The sequence below is a fragment of the Galeopterus variegatus genome, unplaced genomic scaffold (assembly GCF_000696425.1).
Source record: "Galeopterus variegatus unplaced genomic scaffold, G_variegatus-3.0.2 Scaffold827, whole genome shotgun sequence".
NCBI lineage: Eukaryota > Metazoa > Chordata > Mammalia > Dermoptera > Cynocephalidae > Galeopterus > Galeopterus variegatus.
In genome coordinates, this window is record NW_007726938.1 from 188,668 (window position 1) to 210,710 (window position 22,043).

The 22,043-nt window shown below is 37.1% G+C and overlaps 1 protein-coding gene across 1 annotated transcript in view; it reads right to left on the reverse strand.

The window, feature by feature from the left end:
- Window positions 1-693: 693 nt before the first annotated feature.
- TWSG1 (twisted gastrulation BMP signaling modulator 1) overlaps window positions 694-22,043 on the reverse strand; it is a 51,403-nt gene continuing 30,053 nt past the window's right edge. Inside the window, exons 4-5 of the mRNA XM_008572716.1 lie at window positions 4,206-4,472; window positions 694-2,071 (exon numbers count right to left, since the gene is read on the reverse strand). Coding sequence (XP_008570938.1) covers window positions 1,890-2,071; window positions 4,206-4,472 — 449 coding nt within the window. The 3' untranslated portion in view covers window positions 694-1,889. The remainder of the gene's footprint in view (window positions 2,072-4,205; window positions 4,473-22,043) is intronic.

A 22,043-nucleotide genomic window follows, 5' to 3' on the forward strand; every position in this document is an offset into this window, starting at 1 on the left:
TGTTGCCAATAAACACAAAAACATTCCTCCATTCATAGGTATGAAATTACTTTGAAAACAACAAAGTTGAAATGGAGCAGTTGGCTGCAGATTCCTTTAAATTTTCCCCTCTCTTAAGTTCCAGAGAACCCTCAGATTTATAGGTATTAAAGCTAAGGGAAGAACGGGGAGCTAAAATGTTTTCAAGGCACTTTTAAACAGAGGCATTCTAGGTAAAAGTAAGAAAAGGACACCCCAATGTTTTCCTACCAACGAAATAAATCCAGGAGCTAATTCTCAAGTTTTTAGAAGGGTAAAGTACCTTGAATACTTATTACAGTTATCTGAAAGAACAGAAAAGGTATTAAGATTTTACATTTTATAATAGTTAATCATAATATTACAAATGATTTTGTAATTAACTACTGTTCAAATAATGAATAATATAAAGTGTATCTAACAGCATTATCTATTAATTATATACTAAAATATGTAGATGTATAAAGAGGTATTCCTAAAAAGTTACTTATAATTCAAATACGCACTAGAGAAATTAGTAATTTTGAGTCTCTGTAATATAAATATGTTCTAGATTCACACTTGAAGATTCAGATTTGTAGTCTGTGAAGGGCACATAGTATTTAAGCTTATCTTTATTGAAACATTGTATTAAAAACTGACTAAATATTCTGTAGTGTATTTGGAGTGAAAGCCATTTTGAACAGAGGTTCTTTTTTTAAATTTCATAATCTTAACCTCTCATAATATGATTATGCTCATTTAGTAGGAACATGAGGTCCAGATATAAACTTAAATGAAAGATTACAAAATAACAAAAATAATGAGTGTGAATAGTTTTAAAGTTGTTTCCCATCATTCCCAGCATTTCAGCCTTCCCTGGTCATACCCATAAATTCTCTTCTTCAATTCCCCTCCGATCGATCGATCACTCACCTGTCCCGGCTGAGACTGAGCAGGCTCATTCTCGCTTGGAGTACAGCCTTACCCTTCAGCTATGCCGTTTCACTGCAGGAACAAGCTGGTGCTGTAAGTGGAGTCTGACAGGCAGCTGTTCCCCAACCCTAGTGCTCTCTAAGCTGGTACCTTAAGTCACAGAAATGCTTTATCTTGCTAACTATTTACCCCAGCAGTGTATTTAATGCAGTTTCATAGGTGTGCCCTGAAATTTGTGGTAAAAATTCTTCATCACTACCTATGTCAGTACTTTGGGCAGGTGGAATAGAAGAGAACAAGAAACTTTCCCTAAAGCTTTGTTAGCATATTATAGGATGGATTTTCAGATGTAAGAATTTTCAATTATAGAATTTAGAAAACATTTACTTTCTAAATGCTTTTATACATAAAAAGCTATAAAATTTAAGCTACTTATGGTGATTTCTATGTGAGTTTTCAGAGACACATCTGAATATCTACCCTATTTATAAAACAGATGAACAGTACAAGGCACAGTGAAGAATGACATACGACTATGAAAACTCAGTGTCTCAGGAGTAGCACACGAAGAAATCATAATTTACGTTAACATTCTTCTGCTAATACTTTGAAAACAAAAAGCTTTTGAAATGCTAGAAGAAAAAAACATCAGGCTTTAGTTAAAAGCCTCAGATCATTCAGGGAATTCTGTGTGTACCTGCTTCTCATATGACCAAAGTTGTACATGTAGTCACACGAAAGGGCTTTTTGCTAGTGGGCAATGAAGTTAGTAAGAGCAATTATAATCATATAATTTAACACATTACTGGATATGTCATACTTTAAAAGTAACTCATTCCAAATTCTTTACATCTTCTTAACTTGCTGGCATTATGATACAACAAGAAGACGCACAGAATAGCTTTTCATACCTTTCTTTTTGACTAAATTGCTTTGGTTTGCATTTCTTTTCCTTTTTAGAACATGCAGTTCATACATTTGACAGTTTTACTACCATAGTCAATACATTCTGGACCAATGCACTCACAGCAGGCATTGTGAAACCAGCGATATTTGGATGCCCCCATGGACTCACAGGATATCTTACACTGATGTATGGACATGCAGTCATCGAAATAAACCACAGTACACATGTGTTCTGAAAAACAAAACATTAAGATTTCAGAGCAAGAAAGAGGAAAAACTAGAAATGCTTTAATACCCAGTTGAATATTATTAATTGTTATTTATCTTGGTTCTCTCATTGCCAGTCTGCACAGCACAAAGATAAGGTATAGGAAAAATGTTATTCATTTGTTAATTATGTAGAGAAGCAAGCCAGACTCTTCTACTCCAGCTGAAGAAAGGAAAAGGCTTCCTTAGTATCTTTAATCAGATGTCAAAGTTGACCTGAAGGTTAGATTATTGAGCTTAAAAATGTTACTATGCTACAAAGCTGTGCTTTTTAAACTAGGCATTTCTGATAATATTTACTTTTGGCTAGAGAATCCTCTAGCCAAAAGAAGTTTGAAAAATACTGTTGCAAAGTCACACTGAGAATTTATAATAAAATAAAACAAACTTAAGTAATTCAAATGATGCAAAGTGATTAGCAATGCTTGGCACAAATCAGCATTAACTATTAGAAAATATACTTCTTATTCATAGTGATTTCTAGTCCTGCTTTCCAACTAACATTTTTCATGTTTCAATTTTTAGTTCTCCTAGAGGTTAACCCCATATGACTACCTAGCTAGGGTACATGAAATAAATAAAAATCATGAATAGACAGTACATGATCAGAGGCTGATGTTTTTACAGAGCCATTGGTTGAACTGACGAATCACTGAGGGTCTGAATAGTAGGGAAGGCTTAATGGAAACTCGGGAAGTGGACGCAGCACTATCCCAGGCAGACCAGCGGGACTGGCAGTAAGGCAAGGGAAGCATCCCACTCTCCAAGTGACTGGGACAGTACTCAACTCCATCTATTTATTCAACAAGTACTTATTGAACAACTATGATGGGATAGCCATGAAGGACTCAAAGAATAATCAGAGAATCCAAGGAACTAAGTAGAAGAACAGAAGATGGTAGACCTGTAAGTTAAAAACAGACAACAAACAGAACCACCAGTGAAGGGAGGAGGAGTAGAAAGTAACTATTTCTCTTCGGGGGAAGGGGTGCCTGGGGAAGGCGTCAAGGAGAAACTTCAGCTCTGCCTTACAGGACAGTTGGCATTTCCAGGAATTAGCTTTCTGATAATTATTTCATGAATTTAGATAACATCTGAGCAAAATTTATGAATTATTATTTAATATCTATAATTATTTACATTTTAATAATGGGGAAAAAGGTAGCAAAACATCTTATTATCACATTCCATATATTTCTGATGTTTTCCAAAACTTAGAATTTGTTTTATAAAGTACTTTAACCTAAAAGGAAATAAAAATTCTTACTCTGTCATTTAAAAAAAGCTGCTTTGCTTTTACTATTAATGTCTGAAGTACATACTACTTTGTATAGGTAGGTTATAAACAATAAAGGGTACAAGTTACAGTATTATACAAATTCATCTCATATTTTGAGAAATAACTGTAATTTTCATAATTACCTCATTCTCCCACAGTAATATTATGTGGTGCCTTTTATTGGAAAATATCAAAGACTTTATAAAAGTTACATACCCTTTCCATTCCAAAATTATGATATGACCTATCCTCACTAATACATGTTCTTTAATATGCTTCACGTACTTGTGTGAGTCATTCTCTGATGTAGTTCCCCTTACGACCAGCAGCCCCCATTTGCAGAGAACTGGCTGAGGTCAGTTTATACCTGGAAATGAGATGTCTGTAATACCAACTTGCTCATAGAGAAATTTAGCTGATGACCTTGGCAGCACTGGTGGTGCCAATGCTGTTATAAAAACCCGATTTCATGGGACACGGAACATTACCTGACAATGAGAAATACTGCATTAGGTAAGCAGCAGCACTGCTGCTATCTTATAAAAAGAATAATTGAAGCCTAACACAAATAAATGCCACAGTTATCTATTTTCCAATATAGCCTCCATTGCCAGGAGTATGAAGGAGCTCTGACAATATAGTGACATGCCCCCTCATCTAGTCAAGGATCAGTGTTATTGAAATCTAGAATTTATGTAAGACTATATAAATTCAAAACCAAAAAGCTGCTCCAAAAGATCATCTTAATGTAAGTGTCAGAGACCACATGAGCAAACCAAATGAGGAGGCGGAGCAGAAAAAGTCAACTGTCGACAGTTACCTTTGTCACTGGAATAAGGCGCGTGAACATTATTGCTGGGAACAGACACATTTTGGTGGTGTGGCTGGTTCACAGTTTCTAAAAATGAAACCAGGTTCTCATGATGTGAAAGTTCTTCTGCAACAGGGAAGGAAACAATGTTCCAGTTCAGCTGGGTGTCTCCCTCTGTCAGTGCCCGGAAGAGAGAGGGGATGGGCTCGTGCAGCTCCTCCACTGTGCTCTTTGAAGTTGGAGGTGTGTCACTGTAATTTCGAGGATTACACATTCCTGGGGAGGGGGTGGCAAAGAGAATAAAAGCTTATTTTTCTCACTGACTGCAACATCATGAGATTTTGCGAGCTACTGACCTGCACTCAAAGCTCCAACATAATATTAAAATTATATGACTGCTAACATTGTGTGATATCTTCCCAGCTGTTTTTGCTGAGAGGGCCTAGAAGTGATGATGCCCCACCCAGTGGCTTTGAGCACCCCAAGTGCACAAATACCTACCACTAACAGGAACCAGAATCCCTTGGAGAAAAGACTGATTCCAGGGCTGGGTCAGGGGAAGTACAAAATGAGCCTGAAATAGTTTTTTTGTGCCAGAAAGTAAGGAAGTGTTCAATGAATTATGGGACATGTTGAAAAGACACGGGACGCTCCCAATGGTCAAATTGAGAATTAGAGCATTAAAATAATAATGGATTACCACCTGTGAATAAAATAAGAATCGATGAGTCATTATATTATAAATAAATGAATAAATAAATGGAGGAGAAGGCGAAAGCTCTTCCATACCAACTGATAAATGCAAAAGGAAGGAATGAAACAGAAAATCACCACTTGGCACTATCACAGAGGTGTCTGATTCAGACAGGAATCCTTGATGGTTGCTAAGGCTGACGGGTGGAGGTTCGATGAGGAACATATTGGTGTATTTCTAGTTACAAAAGGGTTAGTGGTGACTTTAATGTGGAGAAATCTGGCAGCCATGATCAGGAAGTGAAGGTTAACATCACCGGTGATGGGGACAGGTTGATGTTGTATGTCACCTGACATAAGGCGTATAGCATTTCAGTGATGATGTTGCCAAGGATGCGTGACTTAAGTCTAGCCATAAGTCAACACGAGGTAGGTTGAGGCTGAAGATCATTCTACACAATGTAAGGTCTGTACTCTTTAAAACTGTCAAGGGAAAGACTAAGGGACTATTTCAGATTTTTTGAGTCTGAAGAGACATGACAACGCAATGCATCACATTTTCCCAGACAGGATCCTGCACCAGAAAGGAACGAGAAACCACTGAGACAGCTGGTGACATCTGAATGGGGTTTGCAGCTGTGGTAGCAGTGCTTTCCCTGATTTGGTGGGTTGTGTGCTAGTTACGTAGAAGAATGTCCTTGTTGTTGAAAAACATCAACTGCAGCGTTTAGTGGTGATGGGACATCATGTGTGAAGCTTGCTTTCTAAAGATTAAAAAAAACAAAAACGAATGATTGTGTGTGAGTGTGTGTTGGGGGGTTACTGAGCAATGGAGCAAATGTGAGGAGAAAATATTAGTAACAGGATTCTGGGTAAGGGAATACGGGAGTCTTTTTACCCTTCTAGCAAGTTTTCTCTAGGTCTAAAATTATTTCAAAATAAATTATTTTAAAAAATATCTTTCTTTTTCTTTTGTCACTGACTTGAAGTTCAAAAAATAATTTCAAAAGGAGAAAATGGCAGGAGAGAATGGAGACAGTGAGCACAGAAAACTTTTTCAAGGAATTTTGCTATACAGGGGAGAGCTGGACAGGTGTTCAATTAGCCCCAGTCTTCAATCTACCCTAGCGGAGCAGAGCTACCCCTACGTGACCCAGCCCCAAGAGCAGATTCGTGAGCTAATTAAATGATGATTGCTGTTTTAAGCCACTATGTTTTGGCATAAATCGTTTAGTAGCAATAGTAAATGGAACGGAGCCCTCTGGGTTTCCTTTTGTGAACATTATCTTTAAATGCTAAGTTATGTTTCATTTTTGTTGAATGAAACATAACTTAGCATTTAAAGATAATGTTCACAAAAGGCATTTTTGTTTAACATCTACTAGGTCTAACATGGAATTTCACTTATTCCCAGATTAAAAATTTAAAAGTTAAACCAAATTTACAAATTCCTATATTTTATAAATTCAAAGAGGAAAAAAACTCATCACATCTGTTCTCCACACTTGGTTGGTTTAAGGAGCATAACAAGAGCTGAAGAGGAAAACAAAGTTGGGCATGGTCTTTGTAAAATTTTTTAAAACTTAGATTGTATGACAGAGTCATGGATTAGATGATCAGTCTGATTCCTTTACTCATAAAAGAGAAAATAACTCCAGATAAATTAAATGACTTGGCCAACATTCCACAACCTAGGATTAGAGCCAAGATCATGATTCAGCCTCCTGATTTCATGTCCACTGCTCTAATAACCACATTCTACAAATAATCTTTAAGTGGCATTGAAAATCAAATAATATTTGGAATGCTTGTATTATACAAATATACGTGATATATTTTTCTCCTAGATTCTATGATTAATGAAAATTAGTAATCAGAGATGAAAAGGTAAACAACTGAGTCCAAAGGGTAAACTCAACATCTACTGAAGACTTTAAAGAAACTTAAGTGCTCATTATTAGAGATTTTATTACATCAAAACAAAAATTTTTTTGGAGTTTTGTGCACTTAACAAATTTAGGCCAAAAACATTTGTAATCCATATTTCAATATATTGTATTAAAACCAGTGAGCGTCAAGCAAATGCTTGCTAGCTAATGTTTTTCCATGGCATCATTGTAAAATTTTCATCTACCTTCTCTTTTTAATCAGGATTATATATCCAAAGAGATCACCAAAGAGACTCATTGGGCATGCTGATGTTGAAGACCCATTTCCTGCCTTTAGCACTCTCCAAACCCTTGCATTCTTTCAAGCACAGTGAGCTATGAAATCTGATCTTCCAATGAAGTGTAGAAGTTATCCTGCTCAGGAAAAGAAACCTTTCGAAGTTTCTTGAAAGTCTTTAGCTGTCCATCCTCATTATGTACAATGGATCGATTTCTGGTTGGAGTTACCAACTACTTGTGGTTTAAATTCAGTTAGTAAAAGCTTTCTGGGAAGCCTCTTACCATTGTCCTGAAGTTTACCATTATTACGGAGCTTTTATTTAGTTAAACGTATAGGTTGTGTTTGGAGCTGTCATTTATTTTCACGACCATTTTCTTAAGATATTATGTTACTATTTTGCATTCTTTCACTACATGGAAATTTAAATACTAATTATATTAAAAATTTTAAAGAAACTAACTCTACAAATGACAGTCAGGGAGGACAAAAACCAGGAAACAAATGGCAACAACCAAAAGGCAAACACTTTGAAATCCTTTAATTTAATTTTTTTTTCCTTTTTGTCTTTTTTACTGACCGGTAACGAGATCGCAACCCTCGGTGTCGCGCCCGTACCGGGGACTGGCAACAGGATCACAACCCTCAGTGTTGCTCCCGCACCGCGCTCAGCCAGTGAGCGGGAACCGGTCTGTATGTGGGATCCGAACCCTCGGCGGGAGCGCCGCTGCTCTCCCAAGCGGCGCACTTCTCCAGTGTGCCACCGGGCCGGCCCAAATCCTTTAATTTAATTTAATTTAATTTGGCAGCTGGCCAGTAAGGGGATCTGAACCCTTGACCTTGATGTTATAGGGCCACACTCTAACTGAGCTAACTGGCCAGCCCCCTTTTAAAAAACATTTTTTCCCCCAATCCTTTAAGTGACTAGAATTTGGATAGTATTTTCTTTCAGCAAGCCAAAATTCACTGTCATCATGCCCTTGGTCTTTAATGACTAAATCAAAAGAATTTTTCTGTTATAATTGATTAATGCTCAATTTTTTTACATATCTGACCTGTCAAGACCACAGGTTTGAAAACTAAGGATATGTTAAAAGTAGTTTACTTAACACAACCACATTTTAGGGTAGAAAGTCATATCGTCAAAGGACAATATTTCTGATTTCAAGATAAAATACACTTTTCCTTGAACTCCATAAAGTATTGAAAACCATGCTGCATTTCACACAGCATTACCTATAAGGTCTTCTTGCCAAAAGATATTAAACCTGAATCTAATCAAGCTCTTACAGTTAGCTTCAAATTGCTGGAAATACAGAGGGACAGAAGGCCAAGTTAAAGGATACCACAGGAAACAGTCTAATCCTGAATGTGGGATGTTCTTTAGGTCAACTGATGCAGTTTCTTTAATATGTGAAATGGCATGGGGGAAAAAAGGAGGCTCACTGTGGATTAAAGATGCAACAACCGGATGCAATACAAAGACCTTGCTTGGATCACTTTGAACAAGCCAACTATAAAAACATATTTTTTAATGAGACATCTGGAAAAACTTGATCATGAATTGAATTTCAGATTATAACAAGATATTATTGTTAATTTTGTTAGGTGTCATGACGGCATTATGATTAGAAATGTCCCTTTTCATAGAGATTGACACTGAAGAATGTAGGGGTAAAAATTATTTGCTGTCTATAATTTGCTTTTACTTCAGCAAAGAAAGTAAAAAAAGTGGTAGATAAAGCAAATGTGGTATATTCTCGGTCACTGTTGAATCTGGGTGATGAGCACATAGGAGTTCATTGTACTCTTCTCTCCACTTCTGTATATATACATATTTTTAAAAGTCTATTTATTAATATTATTATTTTTTTACATTCTAAGATGTTGTTAGAGAGCAGTTGGGGGGAGGGAGGGCAGGAAGGGGAAAGGAAATAGGGTGGGAGAAGGAGGAAGACAGGGTGTAGTTGAGGCCCATGGCACCTCCCTCATTCCTACAGGGAGACCAGGGGGCTTCCAGTGGTGGCTCAGTCGCTGCTGGGCTGGATGCAGATGTCAGGGGGCTGTGGCTGAAGCCCTTGGCCTCCCACCACCCCGGCTCAGGAGACCAGGGGGCTTCCAGTGGTGGCTCGGTGGTCATCACTGGGCTGGTTGCGGGTGTCAGGGGGTGTGGCCAAGGCCCTCATCCCCCCAACCCCCAACCCCAGCTCGGGAGCCCAGGGCACTTCTTTCCACTTCTGTATATTTGAAGATTTTTATAATAAGAAATGAACTGCCATATTTAATTCCTTTATGGACAATTATTTTATTTTTGAACTTTTGTGTTTTGTTGGCATTTCTATGCTTGGACTGTTCTTTCTTGTGGGCCACATAATAATAAGGTTTCAGTGTATCTTTAAAAATTATTCTGCTATCCTATGGGTACCAGTTTCTTCTCAGAGGCCTCACTGACTGCTTCGATCAGGACCATCTGTCTCCCAGGCCTCCTGCACAGCTGTCCTTCCAGAGCTCCCCTTAACTGAACTCCCAGTTAAAGCAATTGTTTCCATCAACCCATGCTTTTCTCTTTCTTGGTTTTCTGCCCTGTTTGACTGATCCTCAATTAAACCTTTCAAAAATGGTGTGAGAAGTAAACTTTGAGTTCTTACTTGTCTAAAAATATCTTTATTTTGCATTCATATTTTTGATCAACAATGAGACAGGTCAAAATAACTTTCCCACTGACCACTTAAGGCATTAGCCCAGGGATACTAATGATGAACAGTCTGACGGCAATGTGGTTTTTATTCTTGTACATGAACTCTATTACTCTTTCTGAAATCTTTTAGAATATTCTTTAACTTGGAAGTTGTTAAATTTTATGAGGATGTGTCTAGATGTAGGTCTTTTTTCATTCACCTTGCTCAGCATTCTGTAGACTCTTTCAATTTAAGGACCCACTGTTTTTTTCTTGGCTTTGGGAAATTTTCTCCTATTATTTCCTTGGTAATTTCTTCCCTCCTATTTATTATTTTTCTAGACTATTTTTTTCCTGTTTTATTTTCCATCTGTCTGTTCTGTATTCTATGACATTCCAATAATACTTTTGGCACCTTTAAATTTATAATTTTTCCAATTGAATTTTAAATTTGCAAATGCTTTCTTGCTCTGTTGTTTTTCATAATACAGATATGCCATTTTCTCAAATTTTTCTAAAAGATAATCAGTTTTATAAAGATTTTTTTTATTCCTAAAGATTTCCTTCATGATCAGTTGGTCTGCTCTTTACCTTGTTCTTTCTTTCAAGGTACTTGTCCAGTTTTTCTTGCATGTCTGGTCATTAGGTTGAAGACACCTTCCTCCCCTATAGTGCCTGAATGAGGAAGCCTTGACTCTGGGGACCCTAGTCCTTTTCAGTTGGTTCCCATCAATTTCTCTAGAGAGAAGTTCTCCAATTTTTTCCCTAGGGATAAGCCCTGAGTTATTTGGAACTTTTTCTGAAGAATGATGGTGGGGATAAGTTATCAAATCATGAGGTTATTCTATAGACTGGTCTTCAAATAATCTTGCTATTTTCAAATCTATTTCTTACTCCTACACTCCACAAAGCTAAACCTGGAGCCTTTTTGAGGTTTAGCTGGGAAGGTCGCTCCTACCCCTAACACAACTCCCCTTTTACGCAAATTGTTTTGGTGTTTCTTCCACTCTGTAGCAAGCATCTGCATTTTCCTGTTAGATATCTGATGCAATCTTTTCCTTTTATTTCAGTTTTTAGAATTAATTCCCAATTGTATTCCTTTATTTCATTTTACTGGGCTCTTAAGTGGAAAGGAAGAAAATATGGGAACTTAGACTACCATATTGATCCAGAAGTCACATTTACTTAAAAGAGAGGGAAAATGTGATCAGTCATTATCTATTTATCTATCTGTCCATCCTTCCATTTTCTCCCAGATATTTGTATCCAACTTCCTACAGAACATCTACATTTGAGACTCTTATAGGCCCCTCAAACTCAACTGTCTCACAAGTATCTTCCCCAGCACATCTGGGTCTTAGTTCAGTATCCTCTATCTTGGTTCCTCATCACAATTTAGCCAGTCACACAAAACAGAAACCCACAGGTAATTCTTGGCTTCCACCACCCTCAATTCCTACTTTCAAAGTGTCATCAAATCTGGTCAAGTCCAACTTTACTATTTTTCCAAGGAGGCCAGATCTCTTCATGTTCTAAACCAAGCCCCCATCAAGTTTTGACTGGACTTGAAAACACTATAGTTTGATGGATTTTAAACTCTGTCTTCTACTCTCTTTAGAAACTCTAGCTCCTTTAAAACACACATTATTGGACATTATTCCTCCTTTTGGCTATTATCTTTATACACTCAGGCACTTATCCCTCATTCACTAATAACTTCTGTATCTGATCACTACCTCATTTCTACCACTAGACCTATTGTCATTCTTGACAATTTCAATACTCACACTGAATATCCATCCACTCAAAAGCCTGGCCTTTCAGTTCCGACACCTCCTTAGTGATAATGGTTTTTAAATCTACCCCGCCTCAGTCATCTGACTCATAGATCAATCAGTAATTCTCCTCTTTCCACACATCCTACATCCAATTTGAATGATACTCTTAACAGTTTACCTCCAAAATATTTCCTGAATTTGAGCTCTACCATTTCCACTATTATCAATAATCCTAATCTAATCCACCATCATCCTTTTCTCGAACTACTGCAACAACCTCCTAATTCCCATGTCTCCTCTCTTCACCTCCTCAAGTCTATCTCCCACATATTAGTTAGAAGGATCATTTAAAAATGTAATTCAGATCTCACCACTGTACATTCTCAGTGGACTCCATTACACTTTGGATATAATCCAAACTCCCTTCCATGCCTCCAAGCCCTGGTCCTGACCTACCTCTCCCACTCATCTCTCTCCACCCATTCCCTTGTTTACTAACATCTAGCTACACTGGCCTTCCTTCTATTCTTCATATTTGTATTTTTAGCCATTGCACTTAAAACACTTATATTTTGATATCAAGTGGTTCACATCAATCTTTTTTTGTTGCTGTTAACTAAGTCACAGATTTCTAGCATTTGTTGGAGATAAATGCTTGTTATTTCTCTATATAGTTAAGTTTTTCAAAAGTTAGAACAAAATAAGGCAACAAAAGCTCTTTGAGATGTATGGTTCACATAAGAGTTTTCTGTTAATGAAAAAGAAAAAAAGGCTAAAAATATTATTAAAAGATGCCTTTTGATCTAAGTAAAAATAAAATAATTCTAAAAGTATCATAGAGTCTGTTAAGTGCAACCATGTTCAAACATGCAAATAAGCACAATGGGGTGATGTTCTGTTTTGGGGATGGACACTAGTTACAGGGGTTTGTTAAGCTTATGAGAATTCATTGTGCTGTGCACTTACGATGTTTGCCTTCTGGATGTACATTACATTTCGATAAAAAGTTTGAAAAACATGTACTTCTTTATTGGAAGTATGTAAGAGAAACACTTAACTTCAGGGAGAGGAACTGGGAGTATAAAGTTGGGAGACATTTCATTACATATACCTTCTTATATTGTTTAAATTTATATATGTAAGTAGTGATTTTAGTTTTTAAATTATATTTCAAGGAGAAGTACAAATGTGTTAATAATAGTAGATATTGGGTATCTTTTTTACTTTATTTCCCTAAAATTTAACAAAATATTTGAACCTTAAGTAACCTAAGATATGCATCATGAATAGTTTTCTGTAAAATATTGAATATGTTAATACAATTCTCCAGATATTCAAGAAAAAATCCATTTGAACAGCAGTTCCCAAAGTGTGGTCTATGAACTCCTTGGAGTCCGCAAGACCCTTTCAGGGTTTATAATACAAAATCATTTTCATATTAATACTAAGACTTTTAAAAATAATTCTAACATTTGCACTGACAGTTCAAAAGCAATGACGGGTAAAACTCCTGGTGCATCAGCATGAATCAAGGCAGTGGCAAGTAGTCATTAGATTCTTCACCACCACACATAGCAAAAAAAAAAAAAGGCCAGTTCACGTAGGAAGCTTGATGAATGGGTAACAATCACTAGTTTTATTAAATGCGGCCCTTAAATACACAACATTTTAATATTCTATGTGAGGAACTTAGAAGTATGCAGAAAATACTTGCTACATACTGAAGTACAATGTTTGTCTTGAGGAAATGTACTTGTTGAGTTGCAAGATGAACTAGCTACCTTTTCCTTGGAACATTATTTTTAATTGAAAAAATAACTACCAGACAAACTATAATTATGAAGAGTTATGTGTCGGCAGACATTTTATTGAAAATGAAGGAAGTGAGCATGTTACTTTAAGGATGCAACTAACAGTGTTTGTGGTTGATAATAAAAATGCAAGTTTTCAAGCAAAAATTAGAATTTTGGAAAATTTGTACCTGCCACATGACTTGACAGTTCCCTAATACTTCTATACTTTCCTGATGAGATCCTGGTAAAACTAACTAATGTCATTTGTTGATACTGTATAATGAAATGTGTCAACATCTGGAAGATTTGCCTAGCTCAGTGAACCCACTGAACAATGGGTTTCACTAATGAACAATACATGATGTTACAAAATTATGCATGGGTAAAAGTTATTCAAAGATAGACTAATGGATTTTGATATAACAGAGTACAGAGTTTCAGAATCTGGTTTCAGATTCTACTTTGTAACCAACCTTTAAGAAATTACTGCTTGTCCAGTTTTAGTGTAGTATCAAAGAAGAATATATACAATTATTTAAAAAGGATATTAAAATGCTCCTTTCTTTTCCATTTACATAGCTGTGTGGGGCTGAATTGTCTTTATATTCTTTAATCATAACAGCATATCACAAAAGACTGAATTTTTCAGGGTGTAAAGGGGTTCTGAAATTTTAAAACAGGGTTTGAGAACAGCTGTATTAGAAGAGATGTTCAGAAACTGCAGTCATTGTAGTGAGATCCCAAGGCAGAATGTGCCCAGCAGTTACCCAGAAGAGCTGATGGGACTCACAGCATCTGATCAAATAGACCTCATTTTGAGAGAGGTTCAAGAGTAGACAGAAGTTTTCGTATCCTGCTCTTAGTTTCCTTAGCATGAATAAAAGGAATAAATCAGAATCTCCACTGGGCATGTCTAGTTTTAAAAAGAATCAAATTTACTATACTTGTCTTTTCCTAAAAACAAAACAACTCCCGTTGTTTTCAAAATACAAATTACAAAAAAGAAGCAATTTGGCCGATGATGTTAGAAGATGCAGTGATGCAAAAAGACACTGCTGAAACAAATAATGACTGAAACTGAAAAGTGAGGGCACGCCATCGTCCAGAGCAGCTTTCCTTAATCTTTGAAAACCTGTGCTCTGTTTTGATGTATATAAAAACCTCACCACAATCTGTCCTCTTACACATGATTCATATCTATACACTGCCTCTCAGTGAAGACTCAGTGCATAAAACCAAGTGTAGTTCAGCAGAGACAACTTTATGAATGGCTGCAAAGATACTGTCTAAGAAGTCAGTTCTCAGACATTCTGGCAAGATCCAAAGAGACAATTTAGAGTTCACAGACTAGAGCTTTGTCCCCAATCTCAATTACCTTTACAGAGATCATAAAAAATCAGAAATTTAAAACAACTATTTATTAAAGCCAACATCATTTACTAGCTTAGGAGTAATAATTATAATGGCTACAAATGAAAGCTACTGCGTTACGATGTGATTTTAAAATGACAACTGCCTCCACCTTCATCTTCATTAAAAGCTGAATAATGTATAACGTACAGAAGCCACGTGACATAACAGCTCACAGCGCATAGACACTAAAACCAGACTATCTGGCTTAACTCCTGGCTCTCCTCCTTACTTGCTGTCTGACCTTAGGGATGTCTGTAAACTATCTGGCCTCAGTTTCCTCATGGGCAAAACAGATGAGGGATATTAACACCCAGATACACTGTAAGGAATGAATGAAGTAATATATGGAAAGTGCTCGGCACATAAAAGATGCTGTATAAGCATTAGCTATCGTTAGTTTCACAAAATATGCCTTGACTGACTAGATTAAGCCCAATTTAGACATGGCAACACTGACGTTTTAAAGAACTGAAAATTGTTTCACTATACAAAATCCTATAGTGAGCCACATAGCATGTATGGAATGCATGATGTAAGAAGTTAGGATCTCTTTTTTTTCTTCAAGATAAGATATCTTTAATTTAAAAAGCATCAAGTTTTAAAAGTCTACAATTAATTCACTCTACATTACAGTCTCATCTGAGTTTCTAAAATTTTACAATACTAACAAAACCTACTGTCCTTTGTTTAATGCACTGATATACATTTTAAACTTAATTTCTTTGTTTTGACAATGATTAATTTTTATTGAAAGACGTTAAGGACATAAAGACATTAAAAAGGAAAGTGATATCATGCATATGAATAGAAAAATTTAATATTAAAAATATATAAACTCTCCACAAATTGATCTACAGATTCAGTGCACTCCCAATAAAAATCCTAAGAAGGTATTTTTTAAAAACTAGTTTCTTTATTCTGACAATAGGATACCTGGACAGATTTTTTTTAATATATAAAATTGTACTGTCCATTCTTGTTTTTCCCTCTGTAATCTACTCTTAATGAACTTTTCCCCCACAGCTTTACAGAAAAATTGAAGGCAATATGGAGAATTTCTCTACCCCAACATCCAGTTTCCCCAAATATTAACATCTTACATAACATGGTACATTTGTCACAGTTAATGAAGCAATACTGATTCATTAACTAAAACCCATACTTTATTGAGATTTCTATAGTTTTTACCTAATGTCCTTCTGTTCCAGGAGCCCACGTAGGATGCCACATTACATCTAGCTGTTGTGTTTTTTTAGGCTTCTCTTGGCTGTGGCAGTTTCTCAGACTTCCCTTGTTTTTGATGACTCTGACAGTTTTGGGGAATTTCAGTCAGGTATTTTGTGGGATGCCCTACTATCAAAATTCATCTGATGTTTTCTCACAATAAGGTTTGGGCTGTGTGTGGTTTACCAGGTAGGGACCACAAAAGCAAAGAGCCACTTTCATCACACCTGATCAAGGGGCACAGTGCCAGTACGACTTAGGACTGCAGACACTGACCAGTTTCTCCACTTCAAAGTCACTTCTTCTCCCCTTCCCACACTCTACCCTCTAGAAGTACGCCACTACTTGCAGCCCACGCCTAAGGAGGTGGAGTTACACTCCTCTCTGTGAGGGCACAGCATCTACAGAAATCATTTGAAATTCTTCTGCGTTCCTCCCATTTACTCAATCACTTATATCAGTATGGACTTACAAATATTTATTTTTCACTCTGGGTTATAATCCAGTACTATTTTACTGATTTTGTTGCTTAAATTGTTCCAGTTGTGGCCACTAGGAGCTCTTTCAGTTGGTGCCTGAGTAAATGTGACATACCACCATTAAAATGGATAGGGTTTGTTTGTTTGTTTTTTTAGCACTTCCTTGCTTTTTGACACTATAATATGCTCCAGGCTCATTTTGTATATTTTCTACCTCAATGTTAGAATCAGCCATTTCACCAAGGAGCCCTGGGTCCTCATATTGGAGAAGGGTATTAGAAACCAAGATCTGGGTACTAGGTGTGCTTGTTGCTGCTGGGGTTAGAACCTCTCAGAAATTTTTACTAGATTTTATTTTTTAGAGCAGTTTTAGGTTGACAGAAAAATTACAAGGAAGGTACAGAGATTTCCTAGAGATTTCCCCTGCAGTCACATATGCATAGCCTTTGCCATGATCACTTTCCCCAGGGGCGTATATTGTTACAACTGATAAACCTGCAGGCACACATCTTTATCACCCAAAGTCCACAGCTGACATTAGGGTTCAGTCTTGTTGTATGTTCCATGGGTTTGGACAAATGTATAATGACATGTACTCACTACTACTATAGTATCATAGAGAATAGTTTCACTGCCTGTAGTGGATTGAATTATGTCCTCCCAAAACTCACCGAAGCTTGAATTATGTCCCCCAAGTTTTATGTATTAGAAACTTGGTCCCCACTGTGACTGTTAAGAGGGTGGGAAATCCTATTATGGTAATTGAAAGGTGGAGTCTTGAAGAGGTGATTGGACTGTAGGAACGTGTAGTAGTGAATGGATTAAAAACGGTGGCCAGGGCGTGGTTCTGAGGGCTTTAAAAGAAGAGACAGGAGAGTCTCTCTCTCTCGGCTCTGTCTGCTCCACGATTTTTGCAATGTGATGCCCTGCCATCACTGAAGCCAGCACCAAGGACTTCACCAGCTGTGTTCCCTGGACTTTGGACTTCCAGCCTCAGAAACTGTGAGCAATATATTTCATTTTCTTTATAAATCACCCAGTTCCATTATTTTGTCATAAGCAACAGAAACAGACTAATACACTGCCCGAAGAATCCTCTGTGCCCTGTCTATTCATCCCTCCCCTGATGCCCAACCCCTAGCAACCCCTAATCTTTTTGTCTCCATAGTTTTGTCTTTTCCAGAATGTCACACAGTTGGAATCAGCCAGTAGCCTTTTCAGACTGGCTTCTTTCACTCAGTGATATACACTTAAGTTCCCTCCGTGTGTTTTCATGACTTGACAGCTCATTTCTTTTTAGCACTGAACAACATTCTACTGTCTGGATGCACCGCAGTTTATTCATCCATTCACCTGCAGAAGGACATCTCGGTTGCTTCCAAGTTTTGGCAGTTATGAACAAAGGTGCTATGAACACCTGAGTGCAGGTTTTTGTGTGGACATAAGATTTCAACTCGTTGGGTAAATACCAATGAGCACAATTGCTGTATTACAAAGTGTCTTCCACAAGGACTGTGCCATTTTGCATTTCCACCAGCAACAAATGAGAGTTCCTGTTGCTCAACATCCTTGTCAGCACTTGGTGTTGTCAGAGTAGTATCTTGTTGCTTAATGCGCAGATTTCCCTGATTACATACGATGGAACATCTTTTCTTTTTTTTTTTTTTTTGTCTTTTTTTTTTTTCCGTGTCCGGCAACGGATCGCAACCCTCAGTGTTGCCCCCGTACCGGACCAGGGACCGGCAACGGGATTGCAAACCTCGGTGTTGCTCCCACGCCTCGCTCAGCCAGTGAGCGGGAGCCGGTCTGTATGTGGGATCCGAACCCTCGGGCGGCAGCGCTGCCGCGCCTCCTAAGCGGCGCACTATCCAGTGCGCCACTGGGCCGGCCCCAGGAACATCTTTTCATATTCTTATCTGCCATCTGTATATCTTCTTTGGTGAGCTTTCTGCTGTCTATGGCCTATTTTTAATAGGGCTGTTTGTTTAATATTATTGAGTTTTAAGAATTTTTGTATATTTTGGATTACAGTACTTTATCAGATATGTAATTTGCAAATATTTTCTCCCAGTCTGTGGCTGGTCTTTTCATTCTCTTGACAGTGTCTTTTGCAAAGCAGAAATTTTTGCTTTTAATGAAGTCCATCTTATTAACTCTTTCTTTCATGGATTGCATCTTTGGTGTTTCATCTAAAAATTCATCATCAAGCCCAAGGTCATCAAGATTTTCTCCTAAGTGTTTTACAGTATTGTTTATATTTAGGTCTGTGATCCATATTGAATTCATTTTTGTGAAAGGTGTACAATCTGTGTATAGATTTATTTTTTTGCATGTGGATGTCCAGTTGTTTCACCACCACCTGCTGAAAAGATTATCTTTACTCCATTGTATTGCCTTTGCTCCTTTGTCAAAGATTATTTGACTATATTTATGTGGGTCTATTTCCGGACTCTATTCTGTTCCATTGATCTATTTGTCTATTCTTTTGCCAATTTCACAGTGTCTTGATTACTGTAGCTTTACAGTATGTCTTGAAGTCCAGTAGTGTCATCAGTCCTCCAACTTCATTCTTCTTCCATATTGAGTTGGCTATTCTGGGTCTTTTGCCTCTCCATATAAACTTTACAATCAGTTTGTTGATATCCACAAAATTACTTCCTAGGATTTTAGTGGGATTGCATTAAATCTATAGATGAAGTTGGGAAGAACTGACATCTTGACAATATTGAGTCTTCCATCCATGAACATGGAGTATCTCTCCATTTAATTCTTCTTTGATTTCATTCATCAGAGTTTTGTAGTTTTCCTCATATAAAAGTTGTAGGTATTTTGTTAGATTTATACCTAACTATTTCATTTTTGGTGTCCTGTGGTAAATGGTACTGTGTTTTCAATCTCAAATTCCACTTGTTCATTGCTGGGATGTAGGACAGCAATTGATTTTTGTATATTAACATTGAGTCCTGCAATTTTGCTATAATTGTTTATTAGTTCTAGGAGTTTGGGGTTTTGTGGTTTTTTGTTTTTCTTGGTCAATTCTTTCAGATTTTCTATTCAGACAATCATGTTATCTACAAATAAAGACAGTTTTATTCCTTCCTTCCCAGTCTGTAAACCTCTTATTGCCTTTTCTTGTCTTATTGCATTAGCTAGGACTTCCAATATAATATTAAAAAGCAGTGGTGAGAGGGGATACCTTTGCTGTGTTGCTCATTTTAGTGGGAAAGTTTCCAGTTTCTCACTATTAAGTATGATGGTAGCTGTAGGTTTTTTGTACATACTTTAAATCAAGATGAGGAAGTTTCCCTCTATTCCTAGTTTACTGAGAGGTGTTTGTTTGTTTGTTTGTTTTTTAACCATGAATGGGTGTTGAATTTTGTTAAATGCTTTTTCAGCATCTATTGATATGATCATGTAGTTTTCCTTCTGTAATCTGTTAATGTGATAAATTACATCACTTGATTTTCAAATGCTGAACCAGCCTTGCATACCTGGGATAAAACCAACTTGGTCACAGTGCATATTTCATTTTACACATTGCTGGATTACATTTGCTAACAATTTGTTAATGATTTGGATCCATATTCATAAGAAATATTAATCTGTAGTTTCCTTTTCTTGTAATGTCTTTGGTTTGGTTTGTATTAAGGCAATGCTTATTTCACAGAAAAATTAGGAAGTATTCCCTCTGCTTCTGTCTTCTGAAAGAGATTGTAGAGAATAAGTATAATTTCTTTCTTAAATGTTTGGAAGAATTCACCAGTGAACCCATCTGGGTCTGGTGCTTTCTGTTTTAAAAGGTTATTAATTATTGATTCAATTTCTTTAATAGATATGAGCCTATTCAGATTGTCTATTTCTTTTTGTGTGAGTTTTAGCACAAATTGTGTCTTTCAAAGAGTTGATCCATTTCACCTAGGTTATCAAATTTGTGGGCAAAGAGTTTTCAAAGTATTCTTTTTTTTTTTCCTTTTTGTCTTTTTTACTGACCGGTAATGGGACCGCAACCCTCAGTGTTGCACCCGCACCACGCTCAGCCAGTGAGCGGAAACCGGTCTCCACATGGGATCCGAACCCTCAGCGGGAGCGCCGCTGCGCTCCCAAGCAGCGCACTCTCCAGTGTGCCATCGGGCCGGCCCAAAGTATTCTTTTATTATCCTTTTATTTATCTATATTTTTTAATTTTGATTTTGATTTTTAAAAATTTTAACTTTTCAATATACATTGTAGTTGATTTTTGTGTCCCTTTACCCGTTTCTCTTCCCCCCTTCTGATTTCCCCTCCCCCTCCCTTTACCAGTTCCTCTTTCCTCTCTGTCTCCCCCTTCCCTTCATCAACATCATATCTGTTCATTTGTCTTAAAAAGTTCAAGGAATTGTTGTGATTGTTGTGTCTTCTTCCCCCCCATGCTTTATTTGTTTGTACATTTATTTATTTTTAGCTCCCACAAATAAGTGAGAACATGTGGTATTTCTCTTTCTGTGCCTGACTTGTTTCACTTAACATAATTTTCTCTAAGTCCATCCATGTTGCTTTGAATGGTATTATTTCATTCTTTTTTATAGTAGAGAAGTATTCCATTGTGTAGATATACCACAGTTTCCTTATCCATTCATCTGATTATCAACATGTGGGCTGGTTCCAACTCTTGGCTATTGTAAAGAGTGCTGCAATAAACATGGGAGCACAAGTATCCCTTAGACATGATGATTTCCATTCCTCTAGGTATATTCCCAGCAGTGGAATAGCTGGGTCATATGGTAGATCTATCTGTAATTGTTTGAGGAACCTCCATACCATTTTCCATAGAGGGTACACCATTTTGCAGTCTCACCAACAGTGTATGAGAGTTCCTTTTTCTCTGCAATCTTGCCAGCATTTATCATTCTCACTGTTTTGGATATTAGCCATCCTAACTGGAGAAGATGGTATCTCAAAGTGGTTTTAATTTGTATTTCCCAAATGCTCAGTGATGTTGAGCATTTTTTCATGTGTCTGTTGGCCATTCATATGTTTTCCTTTGAGAAATGCCTATCTAGCTCCTTTGCCCATTTTTTAATTGGGTTATTTGGAGGTTTTTTGCTGAAAAGTTTTTTGAGTTCCTTGTATATTGTGGATGTTAATCCTTTGTCAGATGTATATTTTGTGAATATTTTCTCCCACTCTGTTGGTTGTCTTTTCACTCTGTTGGCTGTTTCTTTTGCTGTGCAGAAGCTTTTTAGTTTGGGATAATCCCATTTGTTCATTTTTCCTTTAGTTGCCTGTGCTTTTGGGGTCCCATTCATGAAGTCTGTACCCACTCCTACTTCCTAGAGTGTTTCCCCTATGTTTTCTTTAAGGAGTTTTGTTGTTTCAGGATGTATATTTAGTTCTTTAATACATTTTGAGTTGATTTTGGTACATGGTGAGAGGTACAGGTCTAGTTTCATTCTCCTACATATGAATATCTAACTTTCCCAGCACCATCTGCTGAAGAGGCAGTCTCTTCCCCAGTGTGTAGACTTGTTGCCTTTGTCAAAGATCAGATGGCTGTAGGTGTATGGGTTGATTTCTGGGTTCTCTAGCCTATTTCATTGATCCATGTATCTGTTTTTATCCCAGTACCATGCTGTTTTGGTTATTAT